Source organism: Chiloscyllium plagiosum, unplaced genomic scaffold (assembly GCF_037043375.1).
Source record: "Chiloscyllium plagiosum isolate Xiang-an unplaced genomic scaffold, Cpla_swu_hap1 HiC_scaffold_5, whole genome shotgun sequence".
In the NCBI taxonomy this organism is placed as follows: domain Eukaryota; kingdom Metazoa; phylum Chordata; class Chondrichthyes; order Orectolobiformes; family Hemiscylliidae; genus Chiloscyllium; species Chiloscyllium plagiosum.
The window spans coordinates 125,272,256-125,286,029 of NW_028270143.1; the positions used below are offsets into that span (position 1 = coordinate 125,272,256).

General features: G+C 40.8%; 1 protein-coding gene across 4 annotated transcripts in view; it reads right to left on the reverse strand.

Moving 5' to 3' along the window:
* The window catches only part of ctdspla (CTD (carboxy-terminal domain, RNA polymerase II, polypeptide A) small phosphatase-like a), a 270,808-nt gene extending 263,030 nt beyond the window's left edge, over positions 1-7,778 (reverse strand). For 2 of the 4 annotated variants that reach the window (XR_006311762.2, XM_043690860.2), the window contains exon 1: positions 6,943-7,776. Coding sequence is in view for 2 of the 4 variants with exons in the window: in XM_043690860.2 (XP_043546795.1) it covers positions 6,943-7,012 (70 nt within the window). In the remaining 2 variants the exon portion in view is untranslated. Of the gene's footprint in view, positions 1-6,942 lie in introns of all 4 variants that reach the window. The other 2 variants (XR_006311761.2, XM_087987633.1) reach the window with 2 other exon arrangements.
* Positions 7,779-13,774: the final 5,996 nt, after the last annotated feature.

The window sequence follows — 13,774 nt, forward strand, 5'->3', positions numbered from 1 at the left end:
AGAGTCAGAGATGTACAACATGGAAACAGACCCTTCGGTCCAACCTGTCCATGCCGACCAGATATTCCAAAGCAATCTAGCCCCACCTACCAGCACCCGGCCCATATTCCTCCAAACCCTTCCTCGTCATAGACTCATCCAAATGCCTTTTAAATGTTGCAATTGTACCAGCCTCCACCACTTCCTCTGGCAGCTCATTCCATACATATACCACCCTCTGTGTGAAAAGGTTGCCCCTTAGGACTCTTTTATATCTTTCCCCTCTCACCCTAAACCTATGCCCTCTAGTTCTGGACTCCCCCACCCCAGGGAAATGAGTTTGTCGATTTATCCTATCCATGCCTCTCATAATTTTGCAAACCTCTAAAAGGTCACCCCTCAGCCTCCGACGCTCCAGGGAAAACAGCCCCAGCCTGATCAGCCTCTCCCTATAGCTCAAATCCTTCAATCCTGGCAACATCCTTGTAAATCTTTTCTGAACCCTTTCACAACATCTTTCTGATAGGAAGGAGACCAGAATTGCACGCAATATTCCAACAGTGGCCTAACCAATGTCCTGTACAGCTGTAACATGACCTCCCAACTCCTGTACTCGATACTCTGACCAATAAAAGAAAGCATAAACATACCTTCTTCACTATCTATCTACCTGCAATTCCACTTTCAAGGTGCTATGAACCCGCACTCCAAGGTCTCTTTGTTCAGCAACACTCCCTCGGACCTTACCATTAAGTGTTTAAGTCCTGCTAAGATTTGCTTTCCCAAAATGCAGCATCTCGCATTTATCTGAATTCAACTCCATCTGCCACTTCTCAGTCCATTGGCCCATCTGGTCAAGATCCTGTTGTAACTTGAGGTAACCTTCTTCGCTGTCCACTAAACCTGCAAATTTACAAACTATACCTCTTATGCTTGCATCAAAATCATTTACATAAATGACAAAAAGGAGAGGACCCAGCACCGATCCTTGTGGCACTCCACTGGTCACAGGCCTCCAGTCTAAAAAACAACCCTCCGCCATCATCCTCTGTCTTCTACCTTTGAGCCAGTTCTGTATCCAAATGGCTAGTTCTCCCTGTATTCCGTGAGATCTAACCTTGCTAATCAGTCTCCCATGGGGAACCTTGTTGAACACCTTACTGAAGTCCACATAGATCACATCTACCGCTCTGCCCTCATCAATCCTCTTTGTTACTTCCTCAGTAAACTCAATCAAGTTTGTGAGACATGATTTCCCACGCACAAAGCCATGTTGACTATCCCTAATCAGTCCTTGCCTTTCCAAATACATGTACATCCTGTCTCTCTAGATTCCCTCAAACAACTTGCCCACCACAGACACTCAGGCTCACTGGTCTATAGTTCCCTGGCTTGTCCTTACCACCCTTCTTAAACAGTGGCACCACGTTAGGCAAGCTCCAGTCTTCCAGCACCTCACCTGTGACTATCGATGATACAAACATCTCAGCAAGAAGCCCAGCAATCATTTCTCTAGCTTCCCACAGAGTTCTAGAGCACACCTGATCAGGTCCTGGGGATTTATCCACTTTTATGCTTTTTAAGACACCCAGCACTTCCTCCTCTGTAATATGGACATTTTGCAAGGTGTCACCATCTATTTCCCTACATTCTTTATCTTCCATATCCTTTTCCACAGTAAATACTGATGCAAACTACTAGTTTAGTATCTCTCCCATTTTCTGCAGCCCCACACAAAGGCCACCTTGCTGATCTTTGAGGGACCCTATTCTCTCCCTAGTTACCCTTTTGCCCTCAATGTATTTGTAAAAACCCTTTGGATTCTCCTTAATTCTACAGTAAGGAAAATAACTCCTGCCTATATAGTCTCTCCTTCATAGCTGAATCACTCCAGTTCAGGCTATATCTTCTTTACCCTCTCTAGTGCAAGCACGTTCTTCCTATAGGTATGGCAATAAGAACTTCACACAGTACACCAGTTATAGCCTAACATTAAGTGTAGCTCACCATGACTTCCTTGCTTTTGTATTTAGTATCTTGACTAATAAAAGATGAGTGTCACATATGCCTTCCTAACCATCTTATCTACCTGTCCTACTCCTTCAATGACTATGGTGTGTACTTCAAAGTTCCTCTGATCCTCTGTACTTCCTAGGGTCCTACCATACATTGTGTACGGCCTTGCCTTGTTAGTCTTCCCAAAATGCATTACCTCACAATTTCCAAAATTAATTTCAATTTAACATTTCTCAGTTCATCTGACCAACCCTCTAAGATCAGCCTGCAGCCAAAGGCTTTCTTCTTCGCTATTCAACACACTACCAATTTTTGTGTCATATGAATTTACTAATCATACCCCCCCCCCCATTCAAGTTGAGACCTTTAATGTCCACAACAAACAGCAAATAACCTATCACCAAACTTTGTGGAATGCCTCTGGACACAGACTTCTAGACACAAACATACCATTCGATCATCACTCTCTGCTAACTGCTACTAGGCCAATTTTGGTTCCAATTTGCCCTAGATCCCATGGACTCTTAACTTCTTAATCAGTCTGCAAGACATTGTCAAAAGCTTTACTGGATTCCATGTAGACTACATCAATCGCATTACTCTCATCTACACACCTAGTCACATCCTCAAACAATTCAATCAAATTTGTTAGACATGACCTTTCCCCTTCAAAGCAATGCTGACTATCCTTGATTAATCAATGTTGGCCCATCAGCAGATTAATTCTGTCCCTCAAAGCTTTTTCCAATAATTTCCATACCACAGATGTTAGACTCACTGGCCTGTAGTTTCCTGGTTTACCCTTACCACTCGGAGTTTTGGTACTACTTTAACCATGCTCCTGTCCTTTGGCACCCCTCATGGCTAGAGAAGATTTGAAAATTAAAGTCAGAACCTCTGCAATCTCGTCCCACGTGTCACAGAAGAGCCTGGGATTCATCTCATCTGGGCCTGGAAATTTACCCACATTCAAGTTCACTAAAATCACTCGTACCCTTTTCCTTTCAATGCTAATTTATTCAAGTATATCATGATCTCCGTTCTGATTTCTATACATACAACATTCTTCTCTCGAAATGCAAAGTACTCATTTAAAATATCAGATATGTCTTCTTCTCCACACAGATTGCCATTTTCATCTCTAATGGGCCTTATTTTTTCCCAGTTATTCTCTTTCCCTGAATATACATAGAAAATGCCTTTGAATTTTCTTTAATGTTACCTGCCAGTGTTTTTTTTCCCAATTTTTTTTTTTAAGTAACCACGTGTACTTCTATACTCTGCACAGGCATCTGCTGTTCTGAACCATCCCTATCTGTCACGAGCATCCTTTTTTCCTCTATGTCCCTTGACATCCCAGGTTTGACTGCAAATTTTAGTGGATTCCTACTCCCGATTCAATATTGCTTGCTTGACTTGTCCAGCATGCTGATCTTCTCTTCTAATGTAAATCAATGGAAAGCAATCATTCATCCAGCAGATCCATCATGTTATTTTCATTGCTAATATCATGTTCAGTTTAAGGTTCTGATGTTAAGTTTCTTATTCTCTTCCTAATATAATTATTAAAACACTTGTTGATTTTGATTATCTTTGCTAATTTCTTTTCATACTCTATTTTGTTGGTCTTACCAAGTGTTTTGCCAGGATGAGTGAATTGCTGCAACTTTTTATGCTCTTTCATTTAGTTTTACGTCTGTAGTTGCTATTGTTTTCGTAAATAGAGCTTTTGCCCAAACAGACAAAACTAGATTTCTGCATCACATTAAATTTGTTTTTGAACATTTCCCACTAATCTACAGTTATTTTATTCATCAGTACATATTCCCAGTTTACTGTAAACTGGTATCTGTCTCACCCCTTACCTAAATCCTGAAACAGCTGTTTCACATTCCACCCTTTCAAATACTAGGATGAGCTCAATCGCATCATCACTATTCAGCGAAAACATAACATTATTCACTATATCCGGTATACTGAAAATTATTAAATCTAATGTGCCATATGTTTATTAACCTCAAGACATTTTGTTGCATAAAACTATCCTGAAACATAAAACAAATAGATTTTGGCATGTGCTGGTCTGTTTTTTCCAATTTATATGAAAATTAAAATTTCCTCTGTCTTTACAACTTGTGTGCAAAATCTCTGCAATTATTCAATCTAACACTTCACATCTTCTACCACGGGACCTATACAACACTAAACATGGTCTTAAGTCATTTCCGGTGTCTTATATCGAACTATACAGGCTCCACTGTCTGCTTATCTCATTGTATACTCTCTAATCATTTAAGTGATTTCATTCTGAATCACTAAAACTTCTTTTTCCCTTCTGTCATTTTCCCAACCTAGTTCAGTTTATTTACCTCCCAGCCCTACAGGTTTTCATGAATAGTAACCAATGACAACAAAGGTTCAGCACATATGCTTGTATGAAATAAAACAATAAAAATCTGAGCATCACCATAAGTGAAAAATCTAAGTCTGCAAATTCAGATTGTAAACCTTAAATGACTCACAATGCTTGTCTGAACCCTAAATTATGTTACTGCTTTGGAATTATTCCAAATTATAACATTAAATTGCACATCCTTTAACAAGGAGACATTGTTACTAGTTGTAGTGTCAACTATAATGTAATTTACAGTCAAATGATTAGGAGATTTCTCTAGCCAGTATTTCACTTTCTACTATTTTAGAAGCATGTCTTCTCTTATTACTGTGGGAGTGTCATATGTGGAACATGTACAGTTTACAGTATAATGGAGCAACAGTACTGGCAGACTAGGCCATTTTTAAATTTTAATTAGTCAGGCAAAGTGTTCTTTTCAAGTTGGATCATAAAACATCCATCATAAAATTGTTCTCAGAAAACTGGTCACATCTGTTGATGTTTGACAACTAAAGCACACAATTCTATTGTATGTTTCTGTTCAACCGCTGTTTGACAAAGCTTATGTAAGAAAGAGTTCCACTGAAAACTCAAAGGGAATCTTAATTACTAACAAAATGACAGAAAAATTCATATCACTGCTTAAAAAAATCCTGGCCTAGTACTGACTAGGTTAATGTTACATGGAATGCTCCTTCTGAAATAAATACAAAACTGCAGGACTGGCACAAGATGAAATTGTGCCAAAAAGTACAGCCATGTTGTGAAAATGTCATCCAAGAGATAAAGAATTGCATATACCATGTCAGCTTTGTAATCCAAGAAGGATTTAACCTTTTACAAAATAATATGTTCCTTTATCAAATTCAAGGGAAAAAAAGACAACCAAACGAGTAGACTGTCAAACAGAATAATTTAGAAAGTTAACTGAAGCTAGGCAGCTTTAACATCCAGTTCATAATTTCTAAGACCTTAACCAGCACAGAAATAAAAAGTACAGTATGGCACTGTTAGTTGCTATCTACACACTGTTTTTGGGAACCCAGGGTTAGTGGGTTTAAAAATACCTTGACAAATATTTAACATATTTTCCACTCCATATTTATGAAACTGACCGGTAAACTGATTTTAGCAATGAAAACATAAAAGTCTGAATGCACACAAGATGTTATCCAATCCAGGTTTTGATAAATTATAGCTCCAAAGACCAAACTGACCAGTTATTGCAGGAAAGTTATGAGGAGAATTAGTCATCCTCGTGAGTACAGACATTAGCGCCGTGCTACTGTCCTGCGACAAGCGCTTATTTTAAAACACATTTCTGCATGACTTGTAATAAAAATGTAGCTTTTAAAAGTAACGTGTAGGTGTGGAAATTATTGTTGCTATTTCCAGACCACATGTATTTAAGTACTAGTCTGGAATTAGAATTCCTTGAATTTTTATTAAAACCCCTCTTGGGAATACCAATTCCTAAAATTATTATAGAAGAAAACAGTAATAAACAAAGCAACACAAACTTTAACATTTACAAATAAAAATACAGCATAAAAATGGTTACTTATTTTTGACAAACATATTTTACAAGGTTCCTTCTCAACACTATGGAAAGGGCAGTTCTTTCTCATGTTTTCAAGTCAGCAAAACGCTGATCTTAAAGCTGCCATAAAAGGCCACACTTTTTCAAAAGTAAAATCCTTTCTAAAGTAGTCATTTTCTCGGACAGAACATACTCAAATCTTAACCACACTATTCCATTCCCTCCAAAAGGGATGCATTAGAATCTGAAAGAACGGGTATATAACCCTTAGAAAATACCTCTTCGCCAATATGTACAATTAAACAATAATCCATTACTACTGTAATATTTTTCAATAAACCTAGAATATTGTCTCTCGTTTTCTAAATCAGAAGCAAATGCATGCTTGTTTCTTGCCTGAGGTACAAAACCGTCAAGTGGTTACGCTGAGTCAGAGAAAACGCTACTTCCACAACCTTTATTTTAACTTTTTGGGGCTATTTTCTCTTTTGGATTTTTTTTTTAAAACAGAAAGTGACCAACTACAGTGGGTGGGGGAAGAGCTCACACAAAAATATTACTAAATGCTGACAAATTTCCTCGCAAAATCACGCCAAGTACGTTTTCACTTTTGGGAGTTGGTGGGGGAGAAACACAACAAGTGCAATCAGGATTCCACTACAATTAACTTACGTGAGTATCTTCACTGTTACACCCCCCACCCCCCCCACAGGAACAACAAAAAAGTGATTTTCAGTAGGGTGAGGAAATCCAAAACTGAAATGATCTCCAGAAACCTTTTTCTCCGTGAGGATGTGTCATATTTTGGATTTTGGCTTTCAGTAGATGAAAAAAAAATCAGCATTTTCCATTTTTGAGAAAAAGGGAAAACTATCTAAAGCTTGGAAAGACCCAAGACGGCGTTGATAGGCACTTTTCAAACTCAAGAATTTCCCACCCACCCGAATTTTTCCACCCTGCTTTGGGTACTACCATTGTTTACAACACATAAACAAGATGTCCAGTCCCTTACCTTTTTCCTGGGACGATGAAATAATCTCATCCTCTTTGCTGACCTGCGTTATAATGGACGTGCTGTCCATCGAACAAACCCTTCCTGCTTTTGGCCGTCGGGCCCTCCGCGATTTCCTTCAGAAAATACACCGAAAACAAACAAGCCGTTCCTTTCACCCACTCCAGATGAAAAATATATGTAGAATTTTTAATACATTTATACGCCACAGGGAGAAGACGGGCAAAGGGTTGAAAAAAAAAGAAATACTTTTTAAAAAAAAACACAAAATGCAGAAAATATAATTCTCTGCAACTTTCTTTTCCGTCTCTCTCCTCCCCCCCAGAAAAATAATTATATTTCAGTCAACCATTTATATTAATGTTTATGTCAGGAAAATTCAAAAAATAACCGCCTTTCGCCCGCGGCCCGGAGAGAGGAAGACGCCGAGCTGTCCGGTGAGTGGAGAGATTTCAAACACAATTTATCCGACACTAAACGCGGAGAAAATAATGTTTCTTGATTCCCCGAAGCCTTAATTGCGATTTTTAAAATCCTTTTTCTTTTTTGCGGCGTCGTGTCTCCTTCTGGACTGGGGTATATGTTTTCTCCCTTAAGATATTATTTCTTGTCAAACGTCGTCGCTTGGTCTCCAATATGGAGGAGCTGGAACTTCCCTCAGATTCAAAAACAACAAGAAAATGTGCGCCGTCTGTTTCAAGAAACCCTCTTCCACTTTTTTTTTGCTCCTTCTTTCCTCGCCTGTTTTTTTTTCCCCACCCTCTCTCTCTCACACACTCTACTTTCTTTCCTCCTCACAACTTCCCAGCCTTTAGGGAGGTTTTTCTTTGGGGTGGAGTTTTTCGACACACACACCCCCCACCCCTCTCCAGTGCGAGATGATGGGCAAGGACGACGGCACCAAATCAAACACAAGAACAACAACAACAACTCCTCCCTGACTTCTACCCAGCACTCACCCCCTCCAAAAAAACTATTAAAAATACTTCAGGAAAGCAAGCTGACCAAATGCTCTGCACGAGAGTGCCACCCGCCCTACACACCACAACCAACTTGCACTCAGACTCCTCTCAAGTCTGCCACTCTGTAGCCGCCAGAATTGGAGAGAGTCGAGACTGTACATTTAGGAGAGATTTTAATAGGTATAGCCAAACTTAGTCCCTTTCAAATGCCCAAGAAATGCGTGTAAATGACATCGATGGTATTTGCAATAATGGTTTATAGCTGCAGACTCAGTTCTATTTCTCTCTTCAAAGAAGGGGAAGTAAGTGCCCAAGTGGTACTGAGGGAGGGTCACTGGACCTGAAACTTTAACTCTGCTTTCTCTCCACAGGTGCTGCCGACTTGCTGAACTTTTCCAGCAATTTCTGTTTCTGTGCCCAAAATGGTACTTTTGGGAGCATTTCAAAAGAGGTGCCTGTCAATAATAAAATTGGTTTTCTAATGGTGAGGGAGTTAGTCTATCACTCCCACCCTCTCAAAAAAGCAGACTTACCATCAGAATGACAACTGGCATGGTCAAAGGGAAAGTTAAACCACAGCTGGAATACTGAAAAGAGTTTTGCACCCTTTATCGAAGGAAACATATACTGGACTTGGAGGCAGGCCAGACAGGGATTCACTAGGCTGATAAAATCATAGAGATTACAGCATGGAAAAAGACCCTTTGGTCCAACTCATCCAAGCCCAACCCAACAAGATATACCAGTCCCACGTGCCAGCAACTGCCCATATCCTTCCAAACCCTTCCTATTCATATACCCATCCAGATGTCATTTAAATGTTGCAATTGTACAAGCCTCCACCACTTCCTCTGGCAGCTCATTCCATACACGTACCACCTTCTGCATGAAACCGTTTCCCCTTAGGTCTCATTTATACCTTTCCCCTCTCACCCTAAACCTATGCCCTCTAGTTCTGGACTCCCCCACCCCAGGGAAGAGATTTGTCTATTTATCCTATCCATGCCACTCATGATTTTATAAACCTCTATAAGGTCACCCCTCAGCCTCCAACGTTCCAGGGAAAACAACCCCAGCCTATTCAACTTCCCCCTATCCCGATCAAATCCTCCAACCTTGGCAACATCCTTGTAAATCTTTTCTGAACCCTTTCAAGTTTCACAACATCCTTCCGATAGGAAGGAGATCAGAATTGCACGCAATATTCCAACAGTGGCCTAACCAATGTTCTGTACAGCTGCAACATGACCTCCCAACTCCTGTACTCAATATTCTGACCAATAAAGGAAAGCATACCAAACGCCTTCTTCACTGTTCTATCTACCTATGACTCCACTTTCAAGAAACTATGAAGCATTCCAAAGTCTCTTTGTTCAGCAACACTCCCTAGGACCATACCATTAAGTGTATAAGGACAGTCTTATGAGGGTACAGTTATGGATAGTGCCAAAGGATGTTGTAGATTACAGAGGGACATAGATAAGCTGCAGAGCTGGGCTGAGAGGTGGCAAAAGGAGTTTAATGCGGAAAAGTGTGAGGTGATTCACTTTGGAAGGAGTACTACAAATGCAGAGCGGCATGGTGGCACAGTGGTTAGCACTGCTACCTCACAGCGCCAGAGACCTGTGTTCAATTCCTGCCTCAGGCGACTGTCTGTGTGAAGTTTGCACATTCTCCCCATGTCTGCGTGGGTTTCCTCCCACAGTCCAAAAATGTGCAGGTTAGGTGAATTGGCCGTGCTAAATTGTCCGTAGTTTTAGGTGAAGGGGTAAATGTAGGGGAATGGGTCTGGGTGGGTTGCGCTTCGGCGGGTCGGTGTGGATTTGTTGGGCCGAAGGGCCTGTTTCCACACTGTAAGTAATCTAATCTAATCAGAGTACTGGGTGAAAGATATTTGGTAGCATAGATGAGCACAGAGATCTCTGTGTCCATGTACATTGATCCCTCAAAATTGCCACCAAGGTTGATAGGGCTGTTAAGAAGGCATACAGGGTGTTAGCTTTTATTAGCAGAGGGATCAAGTTTCAGAACCATGACGTCATGCTACAGCACTGGTGCGGCCACACTTGGAGTATTGTGTGATGTTCTGGTCACCGCATTATAGGGAGGATGTGGAAGCTTGGGAAAGGGTTCAGAGGAGATTTACTAGGATGTTGCCTGGTATGGGGGGAAAATCTTACCAGGAAAGGTTGAGGGACTTGAGGCTGTTTTCGTTAGAGAAAAGAAGGTTGACAGGTGACTTAATTGGGACATAGAAGATAATTATAAGGTTAAATCAGGTGGACAGTGAGAGTGTTTTTCCTAGGATGGTGATGGCTAGCACGAGGGGACATAGCGTTAAATTGATGGCTGATGGATATAGGACAGATGTCAGAGGTAGTTTCTTCACTCAGAGAGTAGTAGGGCTGTGGGACACACTGCAACGGTTGTAGACTCGCCAAGTTTATGGGCATTTAAGTAGTCATTGGGTAGGCATATGGACTAGAATGGAATAGGGTAGGTTAAAATGGGCTTCGGATTGGTTTCACAGGGTGGCGAAACATCAAGGACCAAAAGGCCTGCACTGCACAATAATGTTCTATGTTATATCTTCTAATCTAGTCCCATTTGCCAGCACATGGCCCAGATCCCTCTAAACCCTTCCTATTCATATACCCATCTAGATGTCTTTTAAATGTTGTGATTGTACCAACCTTCACCATTTCTTCTGGCAACTTATTCCATATACGCACTACACTCTATATGAAAAAGTTGCCCTTTAGGTCCCTTTCAAATTTTTCTCTTCTCATCCTAAACTGTGCCCTCTAGTTCTGGACTCCCCCGCCAAAGGGAAAAGGCCTTGTCTATTTATCCTATCCATGCCCCTCATGATTTTATAAACCTCTATAACGTCACCCCTCAGCCTCCGACGCTCCATGGAAAACAGCCCTCCCTGTAGCTCAAATCCTCCAGCCTTGGCAACATCCTTGTAAATCTTTTCTGAACCCTTTCAAGTTTCACAATATCCTTCCAATAGGAGGGAAACCTGAAATGCACACAATATTCCAAAAGTAGCCTAACCAATGTCCGGTACAGCCACAGCATGACTTCTCAAATCCTATACTCAATGCACTGACCAATAAGGAAAGCGTACCAAATGCCTTCTTCACTATCCTATATAACCGTGACTCCACTTTCAAGGAACTAGGAACCTGTCCTCCAAGGTCTCTTTGTTCAGCAACACTCCCCAGGACCTTACCATTAAGTGTATAAGTCCTCTCTGATTTGCATTTCCAAAATGTGGCACCTCACATTTATCTAAATTAAACTCCATCTGCCACTCCTCAGCCGGAGTCGCACTGAAGTCACTATGAGAGACACAGTCTTTCTGCAGTACAGAGTCTCAATCATCTTCAGGCAGCTCCATCTTTGCCAATCAATTGATCGGAATTGCCTTGCTGCCTTTATTCTCCCATGTCCTTATGATACTTTTGGAGTCCATTCCTGTGGAGGGTATTCCCCATTCTTGCTACTGGGGTCAAAACCTGAGATGTCTGCCTACAATGCCAACTGTAGCGTTCCTTTTATAAATTTTATTATTGTCAAATCTCTGTTGTAATTGACAACCTTGGCCCGTCTGTGTAATGTAGGAAACTCAGCCAATTTATGTACAGCAAGTTCTCACAAACATCAGATGATAATGGTGAGATAATATGTTCATAATTTTGTCAATAGAATGGATCACTATTGGCGAGGGTATTCCAATCCTGCTCTTCTTTTAAATATGCCACGTGATCTTTTACACTCATCTAAGAGGGCAGATGGAGCTTCAGTTTAACATCTCATTTAGAGGGTGACATTTATAACAGTGTGGCACCCACACTATACCTGAGTCAGACTTGACAAAGGAATGATTAGCTAAGAGCTCACAAATAACTTAAGGAAGAATTTGAAGATGAGGAATTATGTCGCAAGGTGACTGGCTTCAGGAATGCAACTCAAGAGTGTGGTGCCAAATATCTAATGCTTTTCCACCAAAGATAACGGAGAAGAATGCTCAGGAGATTAGCATTGATGAAACCGAGTGTAGGTAGGAATATATAGCATGTAGAGTGAAGAGGTTGAAAAGGAAGCGAGGGCCTAGTTAATGAACATTTGAAAGTCAAAGCTTTGTGGACAGAGAGTTGGAAAATACAGGGGTAACAGATGAGCAGATTTGTGGCTTGTATGTGTGCCTTCAAGTACTGAATGAAATGAAGTCAGGTGTTAGGTGCATGCATGGGGGAGAGCTGGATGTGATAAAAGCATGATAGATTGAACCTGGCATGAGATTTGATGATCATCTCAGGTTCAGAGTGAATGTAGATATTCAGTCAGACTGAATTTGACAGCAAGTTAGTGGATTGTAAAATCAAGGATGAAGGAACTTTGATTTATGTAGCTCCTTAACTTAGCCCCTTAACTCAGAAAAGCAACAGAGCAGCCAAAGATCTAACTTTGAAGTATATGTCTTGAAATTTGCTGGGGTGGCATTAATAATGTTGAGGATGACATCTTCCTCCTCTGTATCCTACAAAAGTTATGCAATTATAACACACCATAGCATGTATTTTAAATCAGCTTCTTACGCACATAGCAACCTGAACAACATGGAAACAAGGTTGTTAGGCAGGCAACACTGCAAAAGGGGCCAGAACCAGAATGAGCTCCGCGGATTAGAGATTGCAATGGGGGATGAGCTGGTTTGGAAGATCAGAAATGATTGTTATAGGTCAAAGAAATCAGAAGCAGGAATGAAGATATCTGAGTGGAAGATGGGTGTCCAATTGCAGAGGGAGAGATGGCTCAACTTAAAGGCGCCAGTAAAGCACTGCTGCTTCACCTTTTGTAACTTCGCTTATGGGATAAACAGAACACTGGCTAAGCCACCATTTATTGCCCATCCTTAATTGTCCAGAACACAGCTAAAAGTCAACTGCATTGCTGTGGAGTCACACGTGGACCAGACCAGGCAAGGATGGCAGTTTTTCCAACAGTCAACCCTGTTACCTGGTCATCACTGTTAGGTTAAGCCTTGATTCCAGAATTTTTTTAAAATTCAAATTTCACCATCACTAGCATCCATAGAAATTAGCATTGTGTTCTGGATTATTAGTCCAGTAACATTACCGCTATCTCACTGCCTCTCCATAAGCAGCGACATTTACCTACCTTTTGAGGCTAGCTGCCAGAAATCTAACAGGGGAAGAATGTGGTTGGTCATCATTAAAGCTGGAGGAAAGATAAAATCAAAGGTACATAATCTGATTAAATGATTAGGGAGGTGGCTCAAAGATTGGAATAGAAGAAATAGGTTTCAATGTGTGGGGCAAGAAAAAGCTGTTTGTTGGGACAGGCTTTATTTGAACCATGCTGCAAACAATGTCTGGGTGAATTGTGTAACTCGGGTTGTAGGTAGGGCTTTAACCTAATTGAGGGAGGGGGAGGTTATAAACCAAGTACTAGAATGAGGGATTAGTGTAGATTTATTGTATTTTTGGTGGTACAGATTCAACGAGCTGAATGGCCTCTTAAGCACTGTATTATGAGAATTCAATTGAACAGAAGTTTAAAAAATCAAAAGGATATGAGAGCAGTGGTGCTGAGTAGTGATGAGGTGAACAATAGTCAAAGTGTGACAGGAAGGACTAGAAAATATACATTCCTGATGAAGGGCTTTTGCCCGAAACGTTAATTTTCCTGCTCCTCGGATGCTGCCTGACCTGCTGTGCTTTTCCAGCACCATTCTAATCTAGACTCTAGTTTCCACCATCTGCAGTCCTCACTTTTGCCTAAAAAATATACATAGATGAGTGTAGCAAAAATTAGAACCAGAGAGAGTAATAATGGTA